Source organism: Muscardinus avellanarius, assembly GCF_963383645.1.
Source record: "Muscardinus avellanarius genome assembly, chromosome: 13".
NCBI classification, from domain to species: domain Eukaryota; kingdom Metazoa; phylum Chordata; class Mammalia; order Rodentia; family Gliridae; genus Muscardinus; species Muscardinus avellanarius.
The window spans coordinates 1,158,057-1,178,842 of NC_137799.1; the positions used below are offsets into that span (position 1 = coordinate 1,158,057).

Genomic DNA, 20,786 nt, shown 5'->3' on the forward strand with positions numbered 1-20,786 from the left:
GTTCACTTCTGAAATTAGCTGTACATTCTTTTTCCCAGAGAGCCCCAGTCGTGTACGCCTCGGGCACCCCAAAGCCTGTCCGCGCGTCCTCTCTGGAGCGCGGCCTGGGGACGCGGCGGCCAGGCGGGGGCGCGTGACGGCCGGCGGCCGCCAGCAGCCGCCCAGCGCCGTGGTGCTGAGCCCCCGGCCCGCCCGGCGCCGCCCTCCCCGCGCGACCCGCGCCCCCCAGCGGCCGCCCCGCCGTCGCCCTCCGACGTCGCCCCGGAGCCGCCCCCGGCCAGCCGAGCGCGGATTGGCCCCGAGGCCCGCGAAGTGCCCGCCCCTCGAGCTGTGAGCCAATGGGAGCCGGGGGCGGGGCCGCGCGCCACGCCGGAAGCGGGGAGGCGCCGAGGGGACGTCGCGTCGCCGCGCCGGTCCGAGCCGCCGCCGGAGCCGCCTTTCGGAGCGCCGCCCCCGCTGCCGCGCCATGGCCGAGAGCGACTGGGACACCGTGACGGTGCTGCGCAAGAAGGGCCCCACGGCCGCGCAGGCCAAGTCCAAGCAGGTGCCGCGCCGGGCGGGGCGGGCGGGGCGGGCCCGCGGAGGGGGCTGCCGCCAGCGACGGGGCCGGGCCGGGCGCCGGCGGGGGCCGGGGGGCCGCGTCGGGGAGAGGCCGGGGTGAGGCCGGGGACGTGGACCTGGCTGGGGACCAGGGTCGGAGGTCGGGGCGCACGGTAAGACCTGGCGCCGGGGCGGGTGGGAGCACCGGCGGGGGCGTGGGCTGGAGGCGGTGGGACCGGGGTCTGGCAGGGCAGCCCCTCGCCGAGGAGTTTCGCTCCCGCCCGGTGGTGCCAAAGCTCTCCCAAGGCGGCCCGGGCGGTGAGACCGCTCCTGAGCCGCGAGGGCCGAGGTGGGTGGTGCTGGAGCCGGAGCCGCAGGTCGGCGGCCGGCGCGGCCCTCCGGTGCCTGTTGGTGGGCCTGAGAGCCCCTCCAGGCCTCTGGCCAGAACCTTGGACACAGTGTAGTCAGGCCAGGAAGAGCCGGGGCCCTGCTGGTGGGCATTCAGGACCGTCCCTGGCGTGCCAGGAAGAGCCGGGGCCCTGCTGGTGGGCATTCAGGACCGTCCCTGGCGTGCCAGGAAGAGCCGGGGCCCTGCTGGTGGGCATTCAGGACCGTCCCTGGCGTATCAGTCAGAACCAAATTCACTGTCCGTTTCTTTTCAAGGAAACTTACCAGCCAGCTAGGAGTCCCATGAGCCACCTAGCAAGTGTCTTTGAAAGTGCCATGCTTAGAATGGCCCCAGAAGCCTGAAGCTTGACGGGATACATCATATTAATGCCTAGTGATCATAGACCCTACCCATCACTGTTACTGGTCGTGTTTCCAGGGAGACTGTGGGTTTCCGTGGAATGCGTCATCTGTCTCGTTAGGAGGCAGCCAGGGCAGACCAGCACTGGGTTCCTTTCTGTTTTGCAGAAGAGTTTAATGAAGTAAGTCTATTTCAGATAGGAATTTCTAGGAGGAACTCATCAACCTGACCTTTTTTTTTTTTTTTTTTTCCCTTCTGGGGATGGACCCAGGGGCAGTCTACCTCCAAGCGACATCCCTAGCCCTATTTTTTACTCTTTATTTTGGAACCGAGTCTCACTGAGTTGCAGAGGACCTCACTAAGTAGCTGAGGCTGTCCTCGAACCTGGATCCTCCTGGCTCAGCCTCCCAAATTCTGGAATTACCAGTGTAAGCCACCACGCCCAGCTAGCCTGACTTTCTTTATGCTACAAAAGCAAGCTATTTCTCTTTGTAGCAGTTTGTCAATTGCTTGGATATTGGATTGTAGAGGGTTTTGTATATACTGGTCCTCCTTGTCTTCAGAAGACATATTCCACAGCCTCTGGTGGCCTTGTCGTCAGGCCCGTAAGAGACTAACACTAACAGTAACTAAGCAGGTAGAGCAGTCACAACCACGTCCTATGCTAAAAGCTCAGGGATGGGTCTCTCATATCCTGTTTGCCCTACCTGAGGGCCTGGGAGTGAGGTGAGCCACGTGAGCACCGTGAGCACTGGGGTAGTGGCAAGCCCTGCATGAAGGGCGCTTCCCTGAGCATTGCCCTGCTGCCGTGGTGCCGGTCCACCTGGTAACCAAGATGGCTACTCCATGAGTAACTGGCACGTTGTGTGGCTGCACCAAAGGGATGATTCACGTTCTAGGTGGGATTTGGTGGGGAGGGCATGGGGTTTCCTTATACTACTAAAAACACAGTTTAAAGCTTAGGGATCAGCGGGGGAGGTGGCGCATGCTTGTAATTCCAGCATTTGGAAGGCTGAGACAGGAGGATCAAGTTCAAGGACAGCCTGTTTCGAAATAAAGAATAAAAAAATAGGTTGGGGGTAGCTTGGAGGTAGAATGCCGTGGGTTCCATCCCCAGTACCACAAAATACACATAAATAAATAAATAAAAATTAAAAAAAAAGCTTAGGGAGCATTTATTTCTAGAATTTTCCGTGTAATGTTTTTGGACTGAGGCTGCTCACTGGGAACTGAACATGTGGAGCAAGGCCGGGGCTGAGGACGCCCATGCTAATGAGCCCGGTTCCTGACCGGTGCCAGCTCCTCAGTCCCTTAGCAGCGTGCTAGTTGGGAGCAGCAGCCTACACTGTGCCAGGCCCGCTGACGCTCATTTGATCCAGACCCTCTTCTCGTTTTCTAGGCCATCTTAGCGGCTCAGAGACGAGGAGAAGATGTAGAGACATCCAAGAAATGTATGTACTCGTGTGGTTTGCACGTGGACGTGCTGTGGAGGTTTTCTGGCGTGGGTGTGTCAGGCAGGCCCAGGACCTGTGCGAGGACACGGTCGCCGCCAGCCCTGGTGTGCTGGCCGTGGCCACGCCTCATCAGCACAGCTCTGGTGGCAAGGCCAGTAGGGATCAGTAGTCTGCTCAGTGCCACGGCTGAGCATGAGCTCTGGGAGCAGAAGCACTAGGTCTGAGTTTGGGGCTGCCTGGCTTCCCACGTCAGCCCGGGCTGGGGAGCCTGTGGGTCTGGCCACATCCTGAACTGGTCTTCCCTGTTAACTGCTCTCACCCCTGCAGGGGCTGCTGGCCAGAACAAGCAGCATTCCATCACCAAGAACACGGCCAAGCTGGACCGGGAGACGGAGGAGCTGCACCATGACAGGGTCACCCTGGAGGTGGGCCAAGTGATCCAGCGGGGCCGGCAGAGCAAAGGGCTGACGCAGAAGGACCTGGCCACGGTGAGGCTGTGCGGCTGCGGCTGGGGAGGGCAGGCTCACCGCCTGGCGGCTCAGGTCGGGCCTCTAGCTTGGCCTTGCCCCGGCACGCTCAAGCCCCCTGGAAGCCGGGTTCGAGCAGCTGCGGGGGATGTGGCTGTGCAGGGTGGGACCTGCGCACAGGCGGTGGCTGCCCTGGGCGCCTCACTTGGCTTCTGCAGTGCCAACCTGTCTAAGGCACACCTTCTCTTCAGAAAATTAACGAAAAGCCTCAAGTCATCGCGGACTATGAGAGTGGACGGGCCATTCCCAATAACCAGGTTCTGGGGAAGATCGAGAGAGCCATCGGTGAGTATGGAGATGGCCCGGAGGCCCGTTCTGAGGCCAGCCCACAGAATCCTCGACGTGTCCATGTACAGGGCCGATGGGGAGGCGCTGGGCCCCCACTGTGCAGGCCCGGGGAGCTGGGGGGCAGCTCAGGGTGGGACAGGGAAGGGCATTGGTGCTGGGGGTGGCGGCAGCCTGGAGCTGCGGAGTGGTCAGCAGGCTGCTGGCTCGTTCCAGGCCTCAAGCTCCGGGGGAAGGACATCGGGAAGCCCATCGAGAAGGGGCCGCGGGCGAAATGAGCACAAAGCCTCGAAACCAGTGCGTCCGGCTGGCTCCGGCTGGCTCTGGCCACCAGCACTGACAGCGGCTCCCGTGGCCCTGGCTCCCCAGGGCGCGCGGGGCAGGGCTCGGCCTGCGGGGCCCCTTGACCTTGCCTGCCGCAAACAAAGCAAAGCCTTGCAAGTGTGGCTCCTGTCTCTTTCCTCTCCCTGCCCCTGCGGACCGGATGGAATGGCGCCTCCCTCATGTGGGCTCTGCCCAGCAGCAGCCTGGGAGAGCCGTGCCCCTTGCTGCCTTCTCTCCCTGACACGTGGCCTTCCTGCCGGTGGGGAGCTGCACTGGGCCCTGCAACCTTCATGCCTAGACGGCAAGCGGGGGTCAACCTGGGCACTAGACGTGGACCCCACCACTCACGGGGGTCAACCTCGGCACTAGACGTGGACCCCACCACTCACGGGGGTCAACCTGGGCACTAGACGTGGACCCCACCACTCACGGGGGTCAACCCCGGCACTAGACGTGGACCCCACCACTCACGGGGGTCAACCTCGGCACTAGACGTGGACCCCACCACTCACGGGGGTCAACCTGGGCACTAGACGTGGACCCCACCACTCACGTCCTGGGGCGGGGTCCTGGGAGCAGATGGGGTCCAAGGCAGGCCCCTAGGAGCGCCCGTTCACACCCTGCCAAGGACAGGCCCGAGGCCCAGTACCCGTGCGGAGGAGCAGCTTCAGGACCCCCGGCCTGGAGGAGCTGGCTTCTCTTCACAAGGGACGCAGACCTGCATGGAGGTCCCTTTCTCTGCAGTCCCAAGGCTGTGGCCTGCTCTGGTTGGGGCGTCGGTTCTCAGCTTGACCACCAGCAGCCCTGGGCTCAGACCTGGGCTTACGTGGGAGGCCAGCTACGTGTTGCCACGTCCCGGTGGGTGTGGTCACCAGCACTGGGGGCCAGGCGCCTGCTCCATGCAGGTGGGGCTGCTCAGTGCCTGCCTGGCCTGTGAGGCCTGTCCTGAGCTGTGAGAAGCGAGGAGGGGCCCCTGCACAGCTGTGCCCCAGGCTCTGCCTCGTGTCAGGATTCCGAGGGCCACCACTGGCCAGAAAACGGCGGCAGTAGTCACAGCCTGGAAGTCTAGGCTGCCTCACGGGGATTGGCATTTATTCACGGTTCAGGGACCCCCGACTGTGCCAGCAGTCACGGGACAGGGAAGGGCCCTGGAGATGCAGCAAGCCTCAGGCGTCCAGCTGCAGGCCGAAGACTGGCTGCAGAGTCCTATGGGGCGCTGGCAGCTGGGGCCGGGAAGGTGATGCTATCCTAGAGGAAGGGAGGAGCTTGGGAGAGGTTGTGCAGGCTGGGGTGGGTGGGGCCTGAAGTCCTGAGGCCAGCTCCTCCCCTCGGTCTCCTTAATCAGTGAGGGAGGCCCTCCCACTCCACAACAGGGTTCCTACCGTGTTGAAGAGGACGTTATCAAAGCCGGGGGCTGCTGTGTCTGTGGCCCTGTTGCTCTGGAAGGGGCAACCTCCCTTCAGCCAGTGCCGTCCCCCAAGTCCCAGCAGTACCAGGAGCACGAGGAAGAGGAGGGCCCCGCCGACCGCGGATGGTACCAGCGTGGGCGCTGCCATGTGCCCTGCAGTCCCAGAGGGCACATGAGCCCCATTCAAGCCTCCTCAAGCCCCTGCCCTGGTGTTAGGCTCCAGCCCCAGTGCTTAAGATTGAGGGGGAGCCTGGGGCTGCCGGCCCCCCAGTCCTGTTGGCCAGGGTTCACCCTCTGCAGAGCGGAGGATGTTGGTCCTGTCTACACAAGGCTGAGACTGGCCATGGTCCCAGGCTGGATCTGCCCTTCCTCCCAAAGCCGGAGCTGTGCCAAGCACAGGCCTGACTAGCCTGCCTGCCCTGGCGGCTCCTCCAGGGTTGGCCCTGCCACAGAATGGGCATGGGGCATGCAGAGCCCACAGCCAGGCTGGCTAGGTCTGGGGAGGGCCCTGAGGCAGCTTCCCCTGGACACCCCGGCCCTGGTGGCCCCAGTGCAGTGGGGCAGAGTGGGGACATGGCCTGGCCTGGGCCACATGCAGTGCGCTGAAAGCACTAGACGCTCCTTGGAGCGGTGCTCACCCTGGCCGGGTGCAGGCTGTGGGCAACGCTGCCCTACCAGGTACTCCACGTCGTCCAGGGCGATGGGTCCCAGAGCTGGCTGACCTCCCAGAGTGGCTTCAAACACGATCTGACAGAGAAGGGAAAGGCTAGGAGAGCGGGAGGGGGAGGGCGCCACCCGAGGCACTTGCTCACCTGGAACTCCTGGGTGCTGGCCACCTCCAGCTGGGCCTCCAGCCACTGGTGCCGAAGACGCCCGCCCTGGCTCCACACGGCCAGCTGGCCCCGGGCACTGCTCACAAGCACCCTCAGCTCGCCCTTGTCTAGGAGCAGGGGCCAGGGCGGGTCAGGCTCAGGGAACCTGGCCTGCTCTATGGGTTGACCCCCTCCTCTGTCCCTCCCATCCCGCGCCCAGGCCCCCGCAGGCCCGACCCAACTCACAGGAGTGCTCAGGGAAGCCCATGAGGTACCAGAAGCGCAGGCAGGAGGCCTCCGTGGCCGGCAAGGGCTCACTGCGTAGCCAGGCCGCCGGGCCCCCAGAACCCAGCACACCAGTTTCAAAGAAGGCAAAGTGGCCTGGAAAGGAGGAGGCGGGGCCAAGTCATCCCCAAGCCGTCTGCAGCCAGGACCCAGGGGGAACTGCGGGGGTGGGGGGGCTGGCCCTGCACAGCGGCCCAGGGCTGCCTCCCCAGCCAAGCCCCGACCAGCTGTGCGCACCTGCCCCGGTGCCCCGGGTGTGGTCTGCAGGGGGGAGGGAGTAGCGGGAGGGTGTGGCTCCTCCGCTCCAGTCCCAGCTGTACCCGCCAGGCCAGGCCAGGTGGCTCCAGCCACACATGCCAGATTCAAAGTCACAGGACCCTGTGGGGGCCGGCAGTGAGTGGAGCTGCCCCTGCCTGCGCCCAGGGACACCACCCCTGGGGGCGGAGTCAGGTGTCCACGTGGGGCCTGCATGGCAGGGGCCTGGCTCCACCCATAGGCTACAGCAAGGCTCTGACCTGGCGGAGGGCAGGGCCCGTCTAGGAGGGAAAGATCGTCCAGCGCCATGTAGGAGTGCTCCTCGCCTGCAGCTACGGCCTCGAACACCACCTGCAGGTGCAGGCTGGGCATTCTGCGACCGGGGTGGGGCAGCCCACAAAGTGGGGGAAAGCCGCCCTGGTGCACCCCACCCGCCCTGGTGCGGCTCTCACCCTCCACGCCTGCTCTGCCTGCACGTCCACGCTGCCCAGGCGCCAGGCCAGCCCACCGTGGCCCCCGACACTCAGCACCTGGCGCCTCCTGCCTTCCTCCACGTGGACCCGCAGGGTGCCTGCCGTGCCAAGGGCCAGCCCAGGTCAGCAGCAGTGGGCAGGGCCCACTCAGCTCCCGGCCCACATAGGGCCCCGCAGCTCCTCACCTGGGTTGCGGAGGCTCAGCTGGTACCAAAAGGCCAAGCAGGCGGGCTGGGCCAGGGGCGGGTGCTGCTCTGAGGTCAGGGAGGCCACGTGGCCGCGGGGCAGTGCGTCTGGGCTCGTGTCCACCACCATGTAGTGTCCTGGGAAGCAGTGTCAGCCTGCCTGCCCTGGCTGGCCCTGCATCCCCACCCCCAGACCCAGTACCTTGGGCCGTTTCTGTGTTGTGGTCTGTCCAGGGGCCCCAGGCGCCAGGGCCCGAGGCATTGGCTTGGCGCCGCCACAGGCCCTGCCCTCCGGTGGAGAAACCACAGGTCGAGTCCTCAAAGGAGCAGTGCCTTGGGGCCCAGCAGGGGCCGGGCCGCACAGCCACATCGTCCAGGCCCATGGTGCCATGGTACCCGTCCCGAAGGCCCTCGAACAACAGCTAGGTCCAGACAGAGGAGGTCAGCCGGCTGAGCCTGCCCCACACCCCTCTGTCTGGTGCCAGGCTCACCTGGTACTTGGTGCTGGGCTCCAGCTGGTGGTGGAGGGTGGCCCAGGCCTGGTGCCAATGGTTCCCGTGCGTGCCTGACCGAGACCACAGCTGCACGTCTTCCTCACCGGCCCTTCTCAAGGTCAGGCGCAGGGTCCCTGCAGGGGGACGGGGGGCGTTAGAGAGGACCAGCCCTAACTCCTGACCCCCAGGCTCCAGTGGACACCAAATACATCTTGGACGCCCCTGGCATCTTTGGAGGCCCTGTCCACTCCAAGGCTCTCACCGATTTGGGGCCCATATAGGTGGTACCAGAAGCTGAGGCACTCCTGGGGGGCTGCCGGTGTCTGGGGCCCCGTGAGCAGGTGAGCACCTGGGCCACGGGCAGGGGGGTCCGTGGGGTCCAGAAGCATGAAAAAGCCTGCAGGTGGACACAAGGCTGGGCTGCAGGGGTGACCCACCAGGTCTGAGGGCCCCCCCATGCTGAGTGCCCCCTACCTTGGCCGGTGGTATGGTCATACCCAGGGCCATGGCTCTTAACCCGGTGCCAGTGGGTGTCTGTGAGGTGGGCTGGGTGCCAGCCGCAGGTGTCCCGCTCAAAGTTACAGGAGACCTCTGGAGGTGGGGCAGGGCCGGGTCAGCACCCCAGCCACCTGCCAGATCCCTGAGCAGGTGGAGGCTCCTAAGGACCCTCAGGTAGGCTTGGTGGCATCCAGGAAGAGATGGAGGTGGGGGTGGGAACTGAGGAGGAGGGGCCTTGTGGGAGTGGCAGGAGGCGGGACGGGAGGGCAAAGGAGGGACCTCTGTCTTCCTCGGTGGTCACTGTGGGGCTGCAGTCCTGTAGGGTCACGTTGTCCACCCCAGCCCCCTGCTGGCCAGGGCCATCCAAGTCCACCAGACCGACAAACTCCAGCTTAAGGGGACAGGGAGGCAGCTGTAAGTCAGGGCAGGTTCTGGGTGGTCCCTTGTCCCGGGTCACCGTCCTCACCCTGAAGGGCCGGCGGCGCGCTCCCAGGAGGACCTTGTCCACTGTCCAGCCCCTGGTGCTGCTGCTCCGGGCCTGCCACACCAGCTCCCGGGAGCCGCTCTCCACCACCGCCAGCGCCAGGAAGCCTGGCCGGGGAGTCGCCGTGGTGGACCTTCCCAGGAGCCCTCCCCATGCAGGGTGCACCGGGCTGGGCGGGGGCTGGGTTGGGCGCTACCTCGTGGCTGACTGTGGAAATAGTAAGCCATGTGCAGCTGACAGCGGGGGCCCGAGGGGCCCAGGGCTGGGGTGAGGGCCCGGGCCTCACGCTTCTGCTGTCCCCAGGCCCTCTGCAGAGACAGGAAGTGCCCTGGGGGAGAGTGAGGCACTCAGAGCTCTGCTGCTGCAGGAGCCGCCCTCCACTGCTCAGGGCCCCTGCTCAGAAGGCCCCGTGGGCACGCCGTGGGCCTCACCTGCAGTAGCTGTGCTGGCACCCCTTCCAGGCCCGATGCTCTCCTGGGCTGCCACCCGCTGCCACTGCAGCCACCCCACGCTGGCATCTTCCCAGCCCCCCGCCATGCCAGTCTCGAAGTCCGTGGCGCCTGCAAGGCGGCGGTGCTGAAGGGCCGTCCAAGGCCTCCTTCCCAGCTCCCCCAGGGGCGATCTAGGTGTCGCCCACACTCACCACACGCCTGCTCATCCTCGCCCCCCGCACACTGCTGCCGGAAGTCACACAGCTGCTCTGGGGGCACGCACAGGTCCCCACAGGAGAGGTGTCCCAGCTCACAGGCATCTGCGGGTGGCAGGCTGGACAGCTGGGGCCGGGGGGCCGGAGCCCAGGCCACAGGGAGCGGTGGCTGCAAAGCAGAGCTCTCTGTGGGGCAGGACTGAGGTCAGGTGGTGGGGGGCACTGTGCTTTTCCTGGGCAGGTGGGGGCGAGGGCAGGTCACCTGGTGCTATTCTGCAGTAGTTGGACAGGATGAGGTCGTCCAGGGCCACCACGCCTCCAGGACCCGTCTCCCCAGCCAGGAGGACCTGAGGGCGGGACGCTCAGGGGCACCTCTGCCTTTCCTGCATCTGCACCTGCCGCCCACTGCCCACACCTTCTCAGTTGCTGGGTGCCTTGCCAGCCTCCCCTCAAGGGTGTCTCAGGTGGGCTGTCTTGGAGCCCAGGGTCCCCTCCCCTAGGAGGCTCTCGACCCAGCTCGATCCCACCCCTCCCATCCCCTCGCCTCGCCCAGCCGGCCTCACCCGGAAGGGGTGTGCACTCTGGATGTCAACCCTGTCCCGGACCCAGGCTGCTCCCAGCTCCCCGCGGCGCCTCCGCAGCAGCACAGGATCCTGGGGGGCGCCGGGCCCCTGCATCTGCAGGAGCAGCTGGAGGCAGCCCGCCGCAGCCCCGTGCAGGTAGTAATAGAAGACCAGCTGGAAGGGAGCTTGAGTGGGTCAGGGGCCTCGAGCGGTGGCCGGCCAGGAGGGACAGGCGACCGTTGTCCCTTCACCCGTCTCACCGAGCAGTCCTGGGAGCCCGTGGCTTGGAAGGTGGGGCTGGAGAGGACAGCCAGCACTCCAGGCTTGGCTGTGGACACCAGGAAGGAGCCTGGGGGAGGGGCTGGGTGTGGGCCAGTGCTGCTGGGCTGTGGGATGGCGGGCCGGGGATGGCCGGCGGGCCGGGGCGGCGGTCCCCTGTGCGTCTCACCCTGGGCGCTGTTCTGGCTGTGGTCCCGGTGGGGCCAGGCGGGCTCCTCGGAGCCGCCGGCGCTGTGGTTCCGAGTCCAGCCCCCTGAGTGGTTCCACAAGCCCAGGCCTGTCTCAAAGTTGGTGGCCGTGTGGTGGCCTATGATGGGCGGGCAGCATCAGAGCTGCTGAGCAGGGCTCCAGCAGCCATGTGGCCCCAGCTCCAGGGCACTCTGGCTACTGCACCCCCAGAACGTCTAGAGCTAGGCACAGCCCGTGTTCTTTTTTTTTTTTTTGGTGGTACTGGGGGTAGAACTCAGAGGCTTTCTACCTCCGGGCTATACTCCCAGACCCATTTTATATTTTATTTGTTAACAGGGTCTCACTAAGTAGCTGAGGCTGGCTTTGAACCTGCGTGATCCTCCTGTCTCAGCCTCCCAAGCGTGGGGATTACAAGCGTGCGCCCCCACGCCTGGCTCCCAGCTGGTGTTTGAAGTGCTCTGGAGGTCAGGTCCCGCAGCCCAGCCCAGCCCAGCCCTGGGCCCCGGTCTCACTACAGGCGAGCGGGTCCTCATCAGAGCCGTCCCCACAGTCGTCCTCCCCGTCACACAGCTGGTGGGGTTCCACGCAGGCCGCGTTCTGGCAGCGGTGGTGCCCCAGGGGGCAGGAGGCCTGAGGGGCTGGGGGAGGGCCCCAAGACCCCAGAGTGAGGGAGCAGCTGGGGAAGGCCCAAGAGGTCTGAGCAGGGGAGAGGTCAGAGGCCCCTGGGACCCCAGCCCCTTCACCGGGGCTGGGACCTGGTGACCAGGGGCCTTACCGGGCAGCCCGCAGTCCCAGAACTCCACGTCATCCAGGGCCACGGCACCCCGGTGGGTGGCGTTTCTGGTAGCAGCAAGGGTCACCTGGAGAGAGCAGGGGTCCTTAGCACCTCAGGGCCCAGGCCTCCCTGCTGTTTCCAGCTAGCCAGAGCACCCCAGCTTACTCGGAAGTCACCCCGGATGCGTCCGGTGGCCACCGCCAGCTCCCGCCAGCTGGGACCCCAGGGGCCTAAGCTTCGCCACAGGGTCAATGTTTCTGCACCATGCGTCAGCTCCAACCGCAGCTCAGCAACATCTGCAGCACATGGGGGTTCTGGGGTAGCTGCAGCCTGCAGTGCCCCGAGCTGCCACCTGCACTCCAGCCCTCCTTTGGGGCACGTTGGTCTCGGCAGCTGCCCGCCACTCCTTTCCCAGCTCTCCCCAGAGCTGCCCAGCCCTGCCCTGGGGGTTCTGGGCATGCACCTCCAGAGGCCGTGTGGTACCAGAGCCTCAGCTCGCAGGTGGCGGCCGCCTCACGCAGGACAGGGGAGCGCAGGGCCGCAGTGGACGCCTCCTTCCCACGGTGGGTGCCCACAGCCATGTACCAGCCTAACCCAGGGACAGAGGTCAGGAGACCAGCAGGAAGCCAAGAGGGGCTGGGGATGGGTGGGCGCGCGGGACCTCACTCAGGGAGCCTGGGGATGGGCGGGCGCGCGGAGCCTTGCGGGGCCTCACCCAGGGGGCCCAGGGATGGGCGGGCGCGCGGAGCCTTGTGGGGCCTCACCCAGGTCGGTGCCCAGTGTGTGGTCAGAGAGAGGCCTGGGACCCTCCAGTACTGCCCCCGCCCGGTCTCGGAGCCAGCTGTAGCCTGAGGTGCTGATGTCCTGCCAGCCACAAGAATCCTGCTCAAAGTCGCAGGTGAAGGGGGCGCCTGGGGTGGGCGCAGCCCCATGGTGACCTGAGAGAGCGGGTGGTCAGCTGTCTGCCTGGCACTGGCCCACCCTGCCTAGGCCCAGCTTACCGCACTGGGCCTCGTCCGAGCAGTCCCAGCAGTCACACACGAAGTCGCAGGTGGCCTCACGGGGGCTCCCGCAGTGGTCAGGAAGCCCGGCCCCGCCCAGGGGCTGCGCTGCTGGCAGAGTGGCAGCCGGTGGGCAGTGGCAGGGCGCTGGCCATCCTGCTTTGCCCAGGACCAGCTGGTCTCCTCTCTGGCAGCTTTGTCCCTCTGACCCGAGCAGCCTAGGACACTGGCCACCGACTTTGTGGCTCCCTCGTGAGGTGCAGCAGGGAGGGCAATGGGACCCAGAGGCCAAGGGCGCTGCTACATGCCCACCTCTGACCTGCCCCTGGGCCTCCTCTCCAGGCAGGGAGAGCAATCCCTGGCCCCCGGGGGTACTTGTCCTGGATACCCCCTTCTTTTCCAGGGGGCTCTGGCATCAGCTCCAGCACCCACCACTGGCATTCTGAGACTGGTGACTCACCCACAGCCAGGAACAGGGCCGGCAGGAGGTGGCTGGGCAGGTGCATGACCAGGCTGGAGGGAGAGAGACCCGCTGGGCGCTGTGTCCAGGTATCAGGCTGCAGTGACCCTGCAGCTGGAACTGGAGGAGGCTTGGCCTCTTTTGTGCCCCTAGTCCCTCAGCTGGGTCCCACCGCATGATGACATACCAAACACCCAGCTATAAAAGTGCCCCAGGAGGCCCCTACCCCAGCCCCGGGTCAGCTGCTTGAACAAAGGTCAGGCCTCAGCCATCCTGTGCACCTGCTCGGCCCTGCCCTGCGGAGGCTCCCTCTGGAACCGGGAGGGGCCAGGGCATCCCACGCAGGGCTCCTGGGCCTCTGGGCCCACCCTGGTGCAGGCCGAGGCGGTCAAGCAGCTGTGCACAGGAGCCTGACCTGTTCTCTTGGCCTCGGGGACCAGCCTTGTCCCAGACCGCTGGAGTGCCGGTCTCCCTCCGGCACTACTTGAAACTCAGGCCGAGGACCCCCCATCAGTTACTCCCCTTCAAACTGGCCTGAGCTGGGTACTGTCTGTGTGGTGATGGGGATGGGATCCAGAGGCATGCTCCCTCTGAGCTACACTCCCAGGGTCTTTTATTTTTTTATTTATTATTATTATTATTATTATTTATTATTATTTGTGGTACTGGGGATGGAACCCAGGGGCATTGTATCTCTGAGCTACACCCTTAGCCCTATTTCTTAGTCTTTTTATTTTTTGAGGGTTTGGGGATGGAACCCAGGGGCATTCCACCTCCGAACTACACCCCTGCCCTAATTTTTACTTTGAAACACGGTCTCACTAGGTTGCAGAGGGCCTCACTAAGTAGCTGAGGCTGTCTGTGAACCACGATCCTCCTGTCAGCCTCCCGAATGCTGGGATGACAAGCCTGCGGCACCATGCCTGGAAGTCTTCTTATTTTTTGAAACAGGTGTCACGCAGTTGTGAAGAGCCTCACTAAGTAGCTGAGGCTGTCCGAGAACTGCGATCCTCCTCTGTCACGGCTATTTTTTATGTGGAAACAGGGACTGAGTTGCTGAGGCTCGTTTCAAATCTGTGACCCTCCTGCTTCCCAAGGACTGAGGAAGTTTCAAGTTTGCACCACATGCCCAGTAGTGATGTGCACTTATAATTCCAGCTACTTGGTAGGCTGAGGGGGGAGGATCTCAATTTGAGGCCAGTCTGGGCAAAAGAGTGAAACTATCTCAAAACAAAAAAGCCCCAAACGGTCCTGAGCAGCCACAAGCTGGGGTGGTCAGCAAAAAGCCAGGTCCCAGAGAGCCCAGAAACGGCTGGTTCTCTAGGAAGCAAGCCACAGCAGGGCAGGAGGAATGCCCAGGCAGTGGGGCCCGCTGTGGCACACCGTAACCTGAGGCTCCTCTGCTGGTCTGTAAAGCCTGCTCTCAACAGCACCCGCCTGGAGAGGCGGCCTCAGCCAACAAAGTCTGCCCTGGTGCCAGGACTGCCAGCCCCGTCCATGTCACGCTCACCGCATACACTGCGTGTGTGGGAGTCCGAGCAGGGCCCGGCTTGCCCCCCCCCCCCGGGAGGTGGGTGCAGGAGGGCCCAGGGAGAGGGGGCCCTCGATGTCGGAAGCCCTGGTCTCCCATTCGTGAACAGGACACAGTGGTCGGTGTGTGGTCATAGGACCCAGTACTGGAGGGGTCATGTCCGTGTGTCATTGGCTGGAACTCAGGCCCAGACTCACAGCGATACCGACTACAGCTGGCCAGCAGTGATCACTGCCCCCTCCCCCACCAGGAACCCTGGGATGAGCTGTGGGAAGGGGGGTGCTACGGTGCCCCAGGCCTCGGCTAGCCACAAGGGACCCGGCACTGGCTACTTGCGCAAGGCCTTGTGGGGCCTCCTCCCAGATGTCCTTGGGGATAGCAGCTGAGTGAAGGAGCAATCAGGCCATAAATGGTGGTACCCCAGGGGCCCCCTTATCACGCCCCAAGAGGCTGAGCGCTTCCACTCCCTGGGGCCTGCCAAGGCAAGTGGCAAATCAGGTGGTGATCCGGGGGTAAGGAAGTCAAGACACAGGGACCCGCAGGCACACTGGTGCTTTTAATTCCTGTGGGCCAGCTGGTCCGGCTTCTGAGGAGCAGGGTGGCACGCTGCCTGAGAGTGCAGGAGGAGGAGCTGGGCCAGCACCCAGGAGGAGTCCAGCAAGAGCAGAGTGCTCATGTAGCTGCTAGGGGCCAGGCCTCAGTAGCCATCGTCCGCCCAGGTGACCTCATAGTCGGGATACTTGGCTTTGATCTTCTCAGTTGAGACAGAGTGCTGGGCACGACCATAACCCTGGAGAGATGACCACTAGCTCAGCCTGGCCCTCGGCTCTGGGAACCCACCCAGCAATGAGGCCTGGCCCAGCTGTGAGCGCCACTGCAAGCCTGTGGGCCGCCAGACCCAAGCACTGGCTGCCCAAGGGCCTGGGCCCCAAGAGCAAGGCCTCTGGGTACAGGAGAGGGCGCAGCCCCAAGGCAGAGGGCCTCCCTCCCAGCCCGGGTGCCACATGCCCCCGAGAGGTGCTGCAGCCCAGACTAGGAGAATCCAGGTGGCCTGGGAGGCAGGGCAGGCGCAGGGAGGGGCCGGAGCCAGTTCCCAGGCTAAATGAGGACCGGCCGTCCTCCCTGCGCTGGGGCTCACCATGGAGTAGCCGTACACGTGGATCTTCTTGTCCTGGCTCTGGTGGGAGATGCGCCCGCCACCCAGGCACTCGCAGTCATAGCCCTTCTTCTGCAGTTCGCCCGACACTTTGTCATAAATGTCCGCTAGGGTGGGGAGGGCGGCCTCAGGACTGTGCCCCGTGCCCGGGGAGCCCCGGCGTGCGCACCCCGCCGTGCAGGAGGCCGAAGCCCTAATTCTAAGCAGCCCCCCCTCCGCACTGGAGAAGAAGCCCTCCCAGGAGCGCGGGGATGCAGGGAGGCCTGGGCGGGCCGGGGTCGGCCGGGCACCCCACCTCCCCCGGCCCGCCGCCGCGCGCGTGCGGATGCCGCCCACCCGGCCCCGCCCCGTCCGTCGCCAGGCCCCGCCCACCCGGCCCCGCCCCGCCCGCCGCCAGGCCCCGCCCACCCGGCCCCGTCCTCACCGTGGTACTCGGCCCACTTGTAGCCGCGCACGATTTCCTTGCACTCCCCGCTGGGCTGCGCCGAGTGGACTCGAACTAGCACATACTTGAAGACGCCGTCCGGGTCGATGTCCACATCGGGAATCTGACCGAAGTCCGCCGCCGCCATGTTCCCCGAGTGCCAGGCCCCTCGTTCCGCGGCCCCTTCCCACCCGACAGCGGCTGTGCGGGAGGCGGGCTCTGGGATGCTCCAGCCAATCCCGTCTGGGAATACTGCCGGAGGCCCAGAGTCTCAGCCAATTGCACCGCACTTGAAGTGTGGACTGACCAATCGCAGGACAGCTCCTTGCAGCCTAGCCTCGCCTAAAGGGACGGTGGCCTGGAGCACCGGTAGTGCCTTGATTACGCGCGGCAGACGAGAAAGGTTCTTTCCGCTGAGATCCGGAGCCGGCACCGCTGGAGGGGCGGGGAGGAGGCCGTGGGGACGCGCTCCGGCCCGCGCCTCCACGTTCGAGGGCCTCCCTCTCCCCCCCACGCCCCCTGGGTCTCCCTCCTCGCCCTGCCCGTCCCCGAGGGCCTCCTCCGAGCCCCACCTCCGCGTCCCAGGGGCTCCCTCCCGACCCTCAAAGAGGCAGCAGCGGCTACATTCAAATGTGTTTTACTTGGTTTGAAAGCACTCGCCCTCTGGGAAGGATTCCGGCCCCGGGGCATTCCTGCGGCCCGATCGCGGAGGCCCGGGGCGGGGGCGCGGCGGCAAGCGGGGCGCGGGGCCGGTGCGAGCTCGTGGGCCGAGGCGGGGCGCGGGCGAGCTGTGGGCGTAGGCACAGATCGGGGACGCGGGCGGGGGCGAGGCTCGGCTTCCCGCTCTCCACGCCCCGTCACCTGCCTACGCCGAGGCCAGGAGCTCCGGGGCGGTCCCTGCGTAGCACCTCGCCCCCCTCACGCGACCCTCCTCGGAGCCCTGGGCGCGGGCCGCGGCGCCCGGAGGAGTGGGGTGGGTAGGGCACCTGGCCCAGGGCTGCCCTAGCGTGCGCTCCCCCCGCGAGCCAGGCCAGGGGTGCAGCCGGGGCCAGTGCGCTGGGACCTGAGCAATGGAAGGTGACCCTGGGCGGACCTCGCCCGCTCCCGCCCACGCCCCCTGCTCCTGGGCCCTTCCTAGACCACCGGGCAGGTGCCGCCTCCGGTAGGACCTTGGCGCGGGTCCGCCCTCGACTCACATTTCTGTGTTCCCTGGGAGACTGGGCCGTGCATTTACACGCCCCGCCCCCTTCTGCCCTGGCACGGGGTTAGGGTCCAGCTGGGTGTGGAAGGGCGCCTCCACCCCACCCAGCCTGATGAGGGCCGGCACCTCGTCTGACGTCCCCATTCAGGCCCCCCTCTGGCGGGGTGGCTTGCGCCTAGGCCTGAAGACCTGGGGGTGTCTTGCAGGGCCCAGACCAGGAAGGCCGGAGGTGAAGGGCCCACGGGCGGCGTGCACCTCTGCCAGCTCTGGGCCTCGCCCGGGGCCCTGCGCCACTGCCCTGCCTGGACGCCCCGGTGGGCTTCTCACTTGGGACTCGGGGGCTAGCCAGGGTGTATCCTCCACGGAGAAAGGCCTCTGAGCGGAAGGCATCCCGGACACAGGAGATGGGTGGGGGGAGGCGTGCTTAACATGACCACTCTAGCTAGGCTCGGTCCACCCGGGCGCTCGACCCAGGAGAGGGGGCGGCTAGAGCTGGGGAGGCCTCCTCCAGAGCGGGTGGGGTCTGTGCGGTGGCAGAGCCCCGGGGGTCCTCAGGCCCGCCCCGCCTCCCAGCGGGGAGCACCGAGGGTGAGGACCCAGGGCTGGCTGAGGAAGGAGTCCTGGGGAGCTGGGTGCGGGCGGTGGGAGTCCGGAGAGCCCCGCGGGGTGGGGGAGGAGAGGGATCCTGGGAGGGGCTCGCGGTGGGGAGGGCGCGCCCCGGGTGGACCGACGGGGCCGGCGCGGACCAGGCGGGTCTCGAGTGAGGGGGGGCCCGGGGGGCCGGCCCCGCGGCTCACATGATGTCGTCCAGCAGGTTGGCGCTGGCCACCCAGTCCAGCGCGCGCGGCTCGGAGGCGGCCATGATCATGCACATGAAGGGGCGGCCGGTGCGCCGGTCCGTGGGGTAGATCGTGGTGGGCGTGAAGCGCCGGTTCGCCTCCACGAACTCGCAGAGCTGCTCGTAGACGCGCGGGAACTCGTGGCGCAGGAACACCCCGCGCAGCCGCAGCTCGCGCTGGATGTGGATGAAGGCCACCTCGCGCGCGCGCCGGCCGGCCTCCCCGTCCTGGTCCAGGCCGGCCGTCCCGGGCGGCGGCGTCAGGATCAGCGTCTCCAGGTCCGGCTCGCGGGCCCGCGCCGGGGGCGGCCGCGCCGGGCTGCCGGCCGCCAGCGCCACCCGGGCGAACTTGCGCACCGTGGGCCCCGGGCTGCGCGGCGCGGGCGCGGGCCGGCCGGGGGCGCCGGGGGGCGCGGCGCCGGGGCCCACGGCCACCGACACGCTGAGCAGGAAGCACTCGGCCGGCTCGTACAGCCGCCCGGCCGCCGCCAGCTCGCGCGCGTAGCCGCCCAGGGGCGCCGCGTGCGTGGCCAGCTCGCGCAGCGACAGGTAGGTGGGCGACAGCAGCAGCCCCTCGAGGCCGAAGCGCAGGAAGTTGTCGGCCGAGCCCGGGCTCGGGAAGCCCAGGAAGAGCACGCCGCGGCCGCGCGACAGGAAGCCCACGCGCGCGATGCGCGAGAAGGCGCGGTGCACCGGGCCGCAGTCGCGGCAGAACTGCAGCACGTGGCGGCACACGCTGCCCACGCGGCCGTACACGCAGCGCGCCTTGTGCGCGTCCCAGTCCTCGCGGCGGCACAGGCGCGAGCAGTAGTAGGTGTAGCAGCTGTGGCAGGACTTGAAGTAGAGGCAGGCGTTGAACAGGGTCTCCGTGCGCCGGCAGCGCGCGTTGGAGCAGGTCAGGAGGTCGTCCTCGTCGGCGCTGGGCTCCGGGGACGCGGCGGCCGCCGGGCCCGGGCCGGCCGGCTCCTCCGCGCTGCCGGCGGAGGCGGGGGGCGAGCGCGGGGGCCCGAGCGCGGGCGGCCGCGGGTCCGGCGCGCCGCGGCGCCGCGCCGCGGGCTCGGGCCGCGAGTCGATGACCAGGTCGGTGATGAGCTCGTCCAGCTGCTCGAGGCTGCGCTGGCGGCCGGCGGCGGCGGCGGCGGCGGCGGCGGGGGGGACGGCCGGCCGGGCCCGCGCCCCGGGCCGCCCCCAGCCCCGCGCGCCCGGGCGCAGGTCGTTGTCGGTGATGGTGATCTCGGGCGTGACGTACCAGCTGCGGCCCGGCCCGTCCCCGGCGCGGCCCTTCTCGGGCAGAGACGTCTCGGACAGCGACAGCGCGGCGTAGCGCCGGGGCGAGGTGGACAGGTTGACCACGACGGGCGGGCGCCGGCCCTCCGGGGACGCCGCGCGCCCCAGCAGGTCCTCGTAGCTCCGGCCGCGCCCCAGGGGGTCGTCCCGGCGCGGGCCCGGGGCCAGGATGTTGTCCCAGGAGCGCGAGTAGTGGCGGCGGTCGGTGGCCAGCCGCGGGGGGCTGCTGCCCGCGCCGCCGTGCCACGAGGCCAGCAGCGGGCCGGGCGCCGCCGCGGGCGCCGCCTGCAGGGTGCGGTAGGGCCGCGGGCCCCAGTCGGCCCAGGCCGGGCTGCCGCGCGGGTACGGGTACGTCCGCGCCAGGACGCCGCGCTCGCGGTGGCGCCCGCCGTCCTCGGGGAAGAAGGCGCGGGCGGCGGGGCGGGGGCCGCAGGGCGGGCGGGCGCGCGCGGGCGGCTCCCGCACCGGGAAGGCGCGCGCGCAGGAGCCCTCGAGGGCGGCGCCGTAGCCGTCGGGCTCCGCGGTGTAGAAGAACTGGGCGGGGCCCGGCGGCGCGGGGAAGGGCGGGCCGCGGCGGCCGGCGTGGTCGCCGTCGAAGGCCCGCGGGCCCGCGCAGCACGAGTCGCCGGGCGTGGGGGTGCGCGGCCCGGGCCCCGGGAGGCCGAGCGGCGGCGGGGCGGCGCGGGCCCAGGCCGGGGCGGCGGCGGGCGCGCAGGGCCGCGAGGCGCGGGCGGCGTGCCGCAGCACCGCGTCGTCGGGCTTGATGTCCAGGCGGCAGCGCACGTGCGGGGCCGGCCCCGCGGGCTCGGGGGGCGCGCAGCGTCCGGGGGCGGCGCACAGGGGCGCCATGCGGCCCGGGCCGCCCCGCTGCGGCTGCAGCTTGATGGGGTGCAGCTCGTTGGCGAGCGCGCGCAGCGCGGGCTCCCGGCGCGGCGAGCCCTCGGCCCGGGCGGCGCGCTGCGGCTCCCTGCCCCGGCGCGGCTGCACGGGCGGCGAGGCGGGCGCGGGCGCGGGCGCCAGGCCTGGGGGCGCGCGGGGCGCGCTCTTGGAGCGGGCGCGGCGCCGCGGCTCGCCGTCCCGGGCCCGGGCGCGCGGCGGGGCGGGCTCCGGGGGCGGCGGCTCCGGGCCGGCCTCCATGGCCGGCGCGTCCAGCGCCTCCAGGAAGTCGAAGCTGCGGCAGTGGCGCTTGTTGAAGGGCGCGGGCGCGGCAGGCCTGGCCACCGACCGCTCACATGGCTGGCGCCTGGACGCAGGCCCCGGGGCCGCCACCTTGATGTCCTGGTACACGGTCGACACCAGCAGGTCCGGTGGGTCCGTGCGGGTCATCTTAAAAGACGTGCCCGGGCTGGCGGCCCCAGCTCACTCGGCCTTCGGGGGCTTTTGCCCTGGGGGGAGACGCGGGTCAGGGCAGCCCCCTCTGCAGCCCAGGCCCCTGCCCTCCAACCCCGCGCCCTGGCCCGGCTTACCTGGGGCGCAGGGGGCGAAGCAGCCCTGGCTGCAGGCCTTGGCAGAGGCTGCCGGTGCTTGCTCCATGCTGACCTCAGAGGCACCTGCAGGGAGAACCCCGCTGTCCAGCCAGCGGGCGGCCGGGTCAGCCAGAACGGCTGAGCTTGCAGTGGCCCCTGCCTTCCCACCGCAGCCCCTGGGCCTCCCTTTCCCGTGCC

The 20,786-nt window shown here is 67.9% G+C and overlaps 4 protein-coding genes across 6 annotated transcripts; 1 reads left to right on the plus strand and 3 right to left on the minus strand.

Annotated features, from left to right (window-relative positions):
* Nucleotides 1–466: 466 nt before the first annotated feature.
* On the plus strand, nucleotides 467–3,886 carry EDF1 (endothelial differentiation related factor 1; the record flags this gene model as incomplete). 3 transcript variants are annotated; one of them, XM_080708613.1, is made up of 5 exons in its annotated part: nucleotides 467–544; nucleotides 2,688–2,739; nucleotides 3,070–3,230; nucleotides 3,461–3,554; nucleotides 3,771–3,886. In XM_080708613.1, 5 exons carry the CDS (start codon nucleotides 467–469, stop codon nucleotides 3,830–3,832), a joined length of 447 nt encoding a protein of 148 aa, XP_080564739.1. In that variant the 3' UTR covers nucleotides 3,833–3,886. The 3 variants fall into 3 exon arrangements, with proteins under 3 accessions (XP_080564739.1, XP_080564740.1, XP_080564741.1); XM_080708614.1 differs by having other exon boundaries at nucleotides 3,070–3,176; XM_080708615.1 differs by having other exon boundaries at nucleotides 3,070–3,167.
* Nucleotides 3,887–5,044: 1,158 nt separating this feature from the next.
* MAMDC4 (MAM domain containing 4) lies at nucleotides 5,045–12,862 on the minus strand (the record flags this gene model as incomplete). The annotated part of the gene is made up of 30 exons (XM_080709469.1): nucleotides 5,045–5,143; nucleotides 5,261–5,439; nucleotides 5,925–6,033; nucleotides 6,099–6,226; nucleotides 6,345–6,479; nucleotides 6,621–6,761; nucleotides 6,899–6,989; nucleotides 7,091–7,209; nucleotides 7,297–7,434; nucleotides 7,499–7,718; nucleotides 7,788–7,924; nucleotides 8,053–8,187; nucleotides 8,265–8,381; nucleotides 8,568–8,679; nucleotides 8,755–8,879; nucleotides 8,969–9,100; nucleotides 9,204–9,332; nucleotides 9,416–9,604; nucleotides 9,681–9,765; nucleotides 9,982–10,155; nucleotides 10,242–10,330; nucleotides 10,430–10,567; nucleotides 10,962–11,087; nucleotides 11,225–11,309; nucleotides 11,390–11,520; nucleotides 11,688–11,813; nucleotides 11,989–12,162; nucleotides 12,226–12,474; nucleotides 12,686–12,738; nucleotides 12,858–12,862. The coding sequence occupies 30 exons, from the start codon at nucleotides 12,860–12,862 to the stop codon at nucleotides 5,045–5,047; spliced, it is 3,870 nt and encodes a 1,289-aa protein (XP_080565595.1).
* Nucleotides 12,863–14,913: 2,051 nt separating this feature from the next.
* On the minus strand, nucleotides 14,914–15,944 carry PHPT1 (phosphohistidine phosphatase 1; the record flags this gene model as incomplete). Its single annotated transcript, XM_080708672.1, has 3 exons — nucleotides 14,914–15,006; nucleotides 15,355–15,479; nucleotides 15,797–15,944. The coding sequence occupies 3 exons, from the start codon at nucleotides 15,942–15,944 to the stop codon at nucleotides 14,914–14,916; spliced, it is 366 nt and encodes a 121-aa protein (XP_080564798.1).
* A 1,846-nt stretch (nucleotides 15,945–17,790) lies between these two features.
* On the minus strand, nucleotides 17,791–20,448 carry AJM1 (apical junction component 1 homolog; the record flags this gene model as incomplete). The annotated part of the gene is made up of 1 exon (XM_080709041.1): nucleotides 17,791–20,448. One exon carries the CDS (start codon nucleotides 20,446–20,448, stop codon nucleotides 17,791–17,793), a length of 2,658 nt encoding a protein of 885 aa, XP_080565167.1.
* Nucleotides 20,449–20,786: the final 338 nt, after the last annotated feature.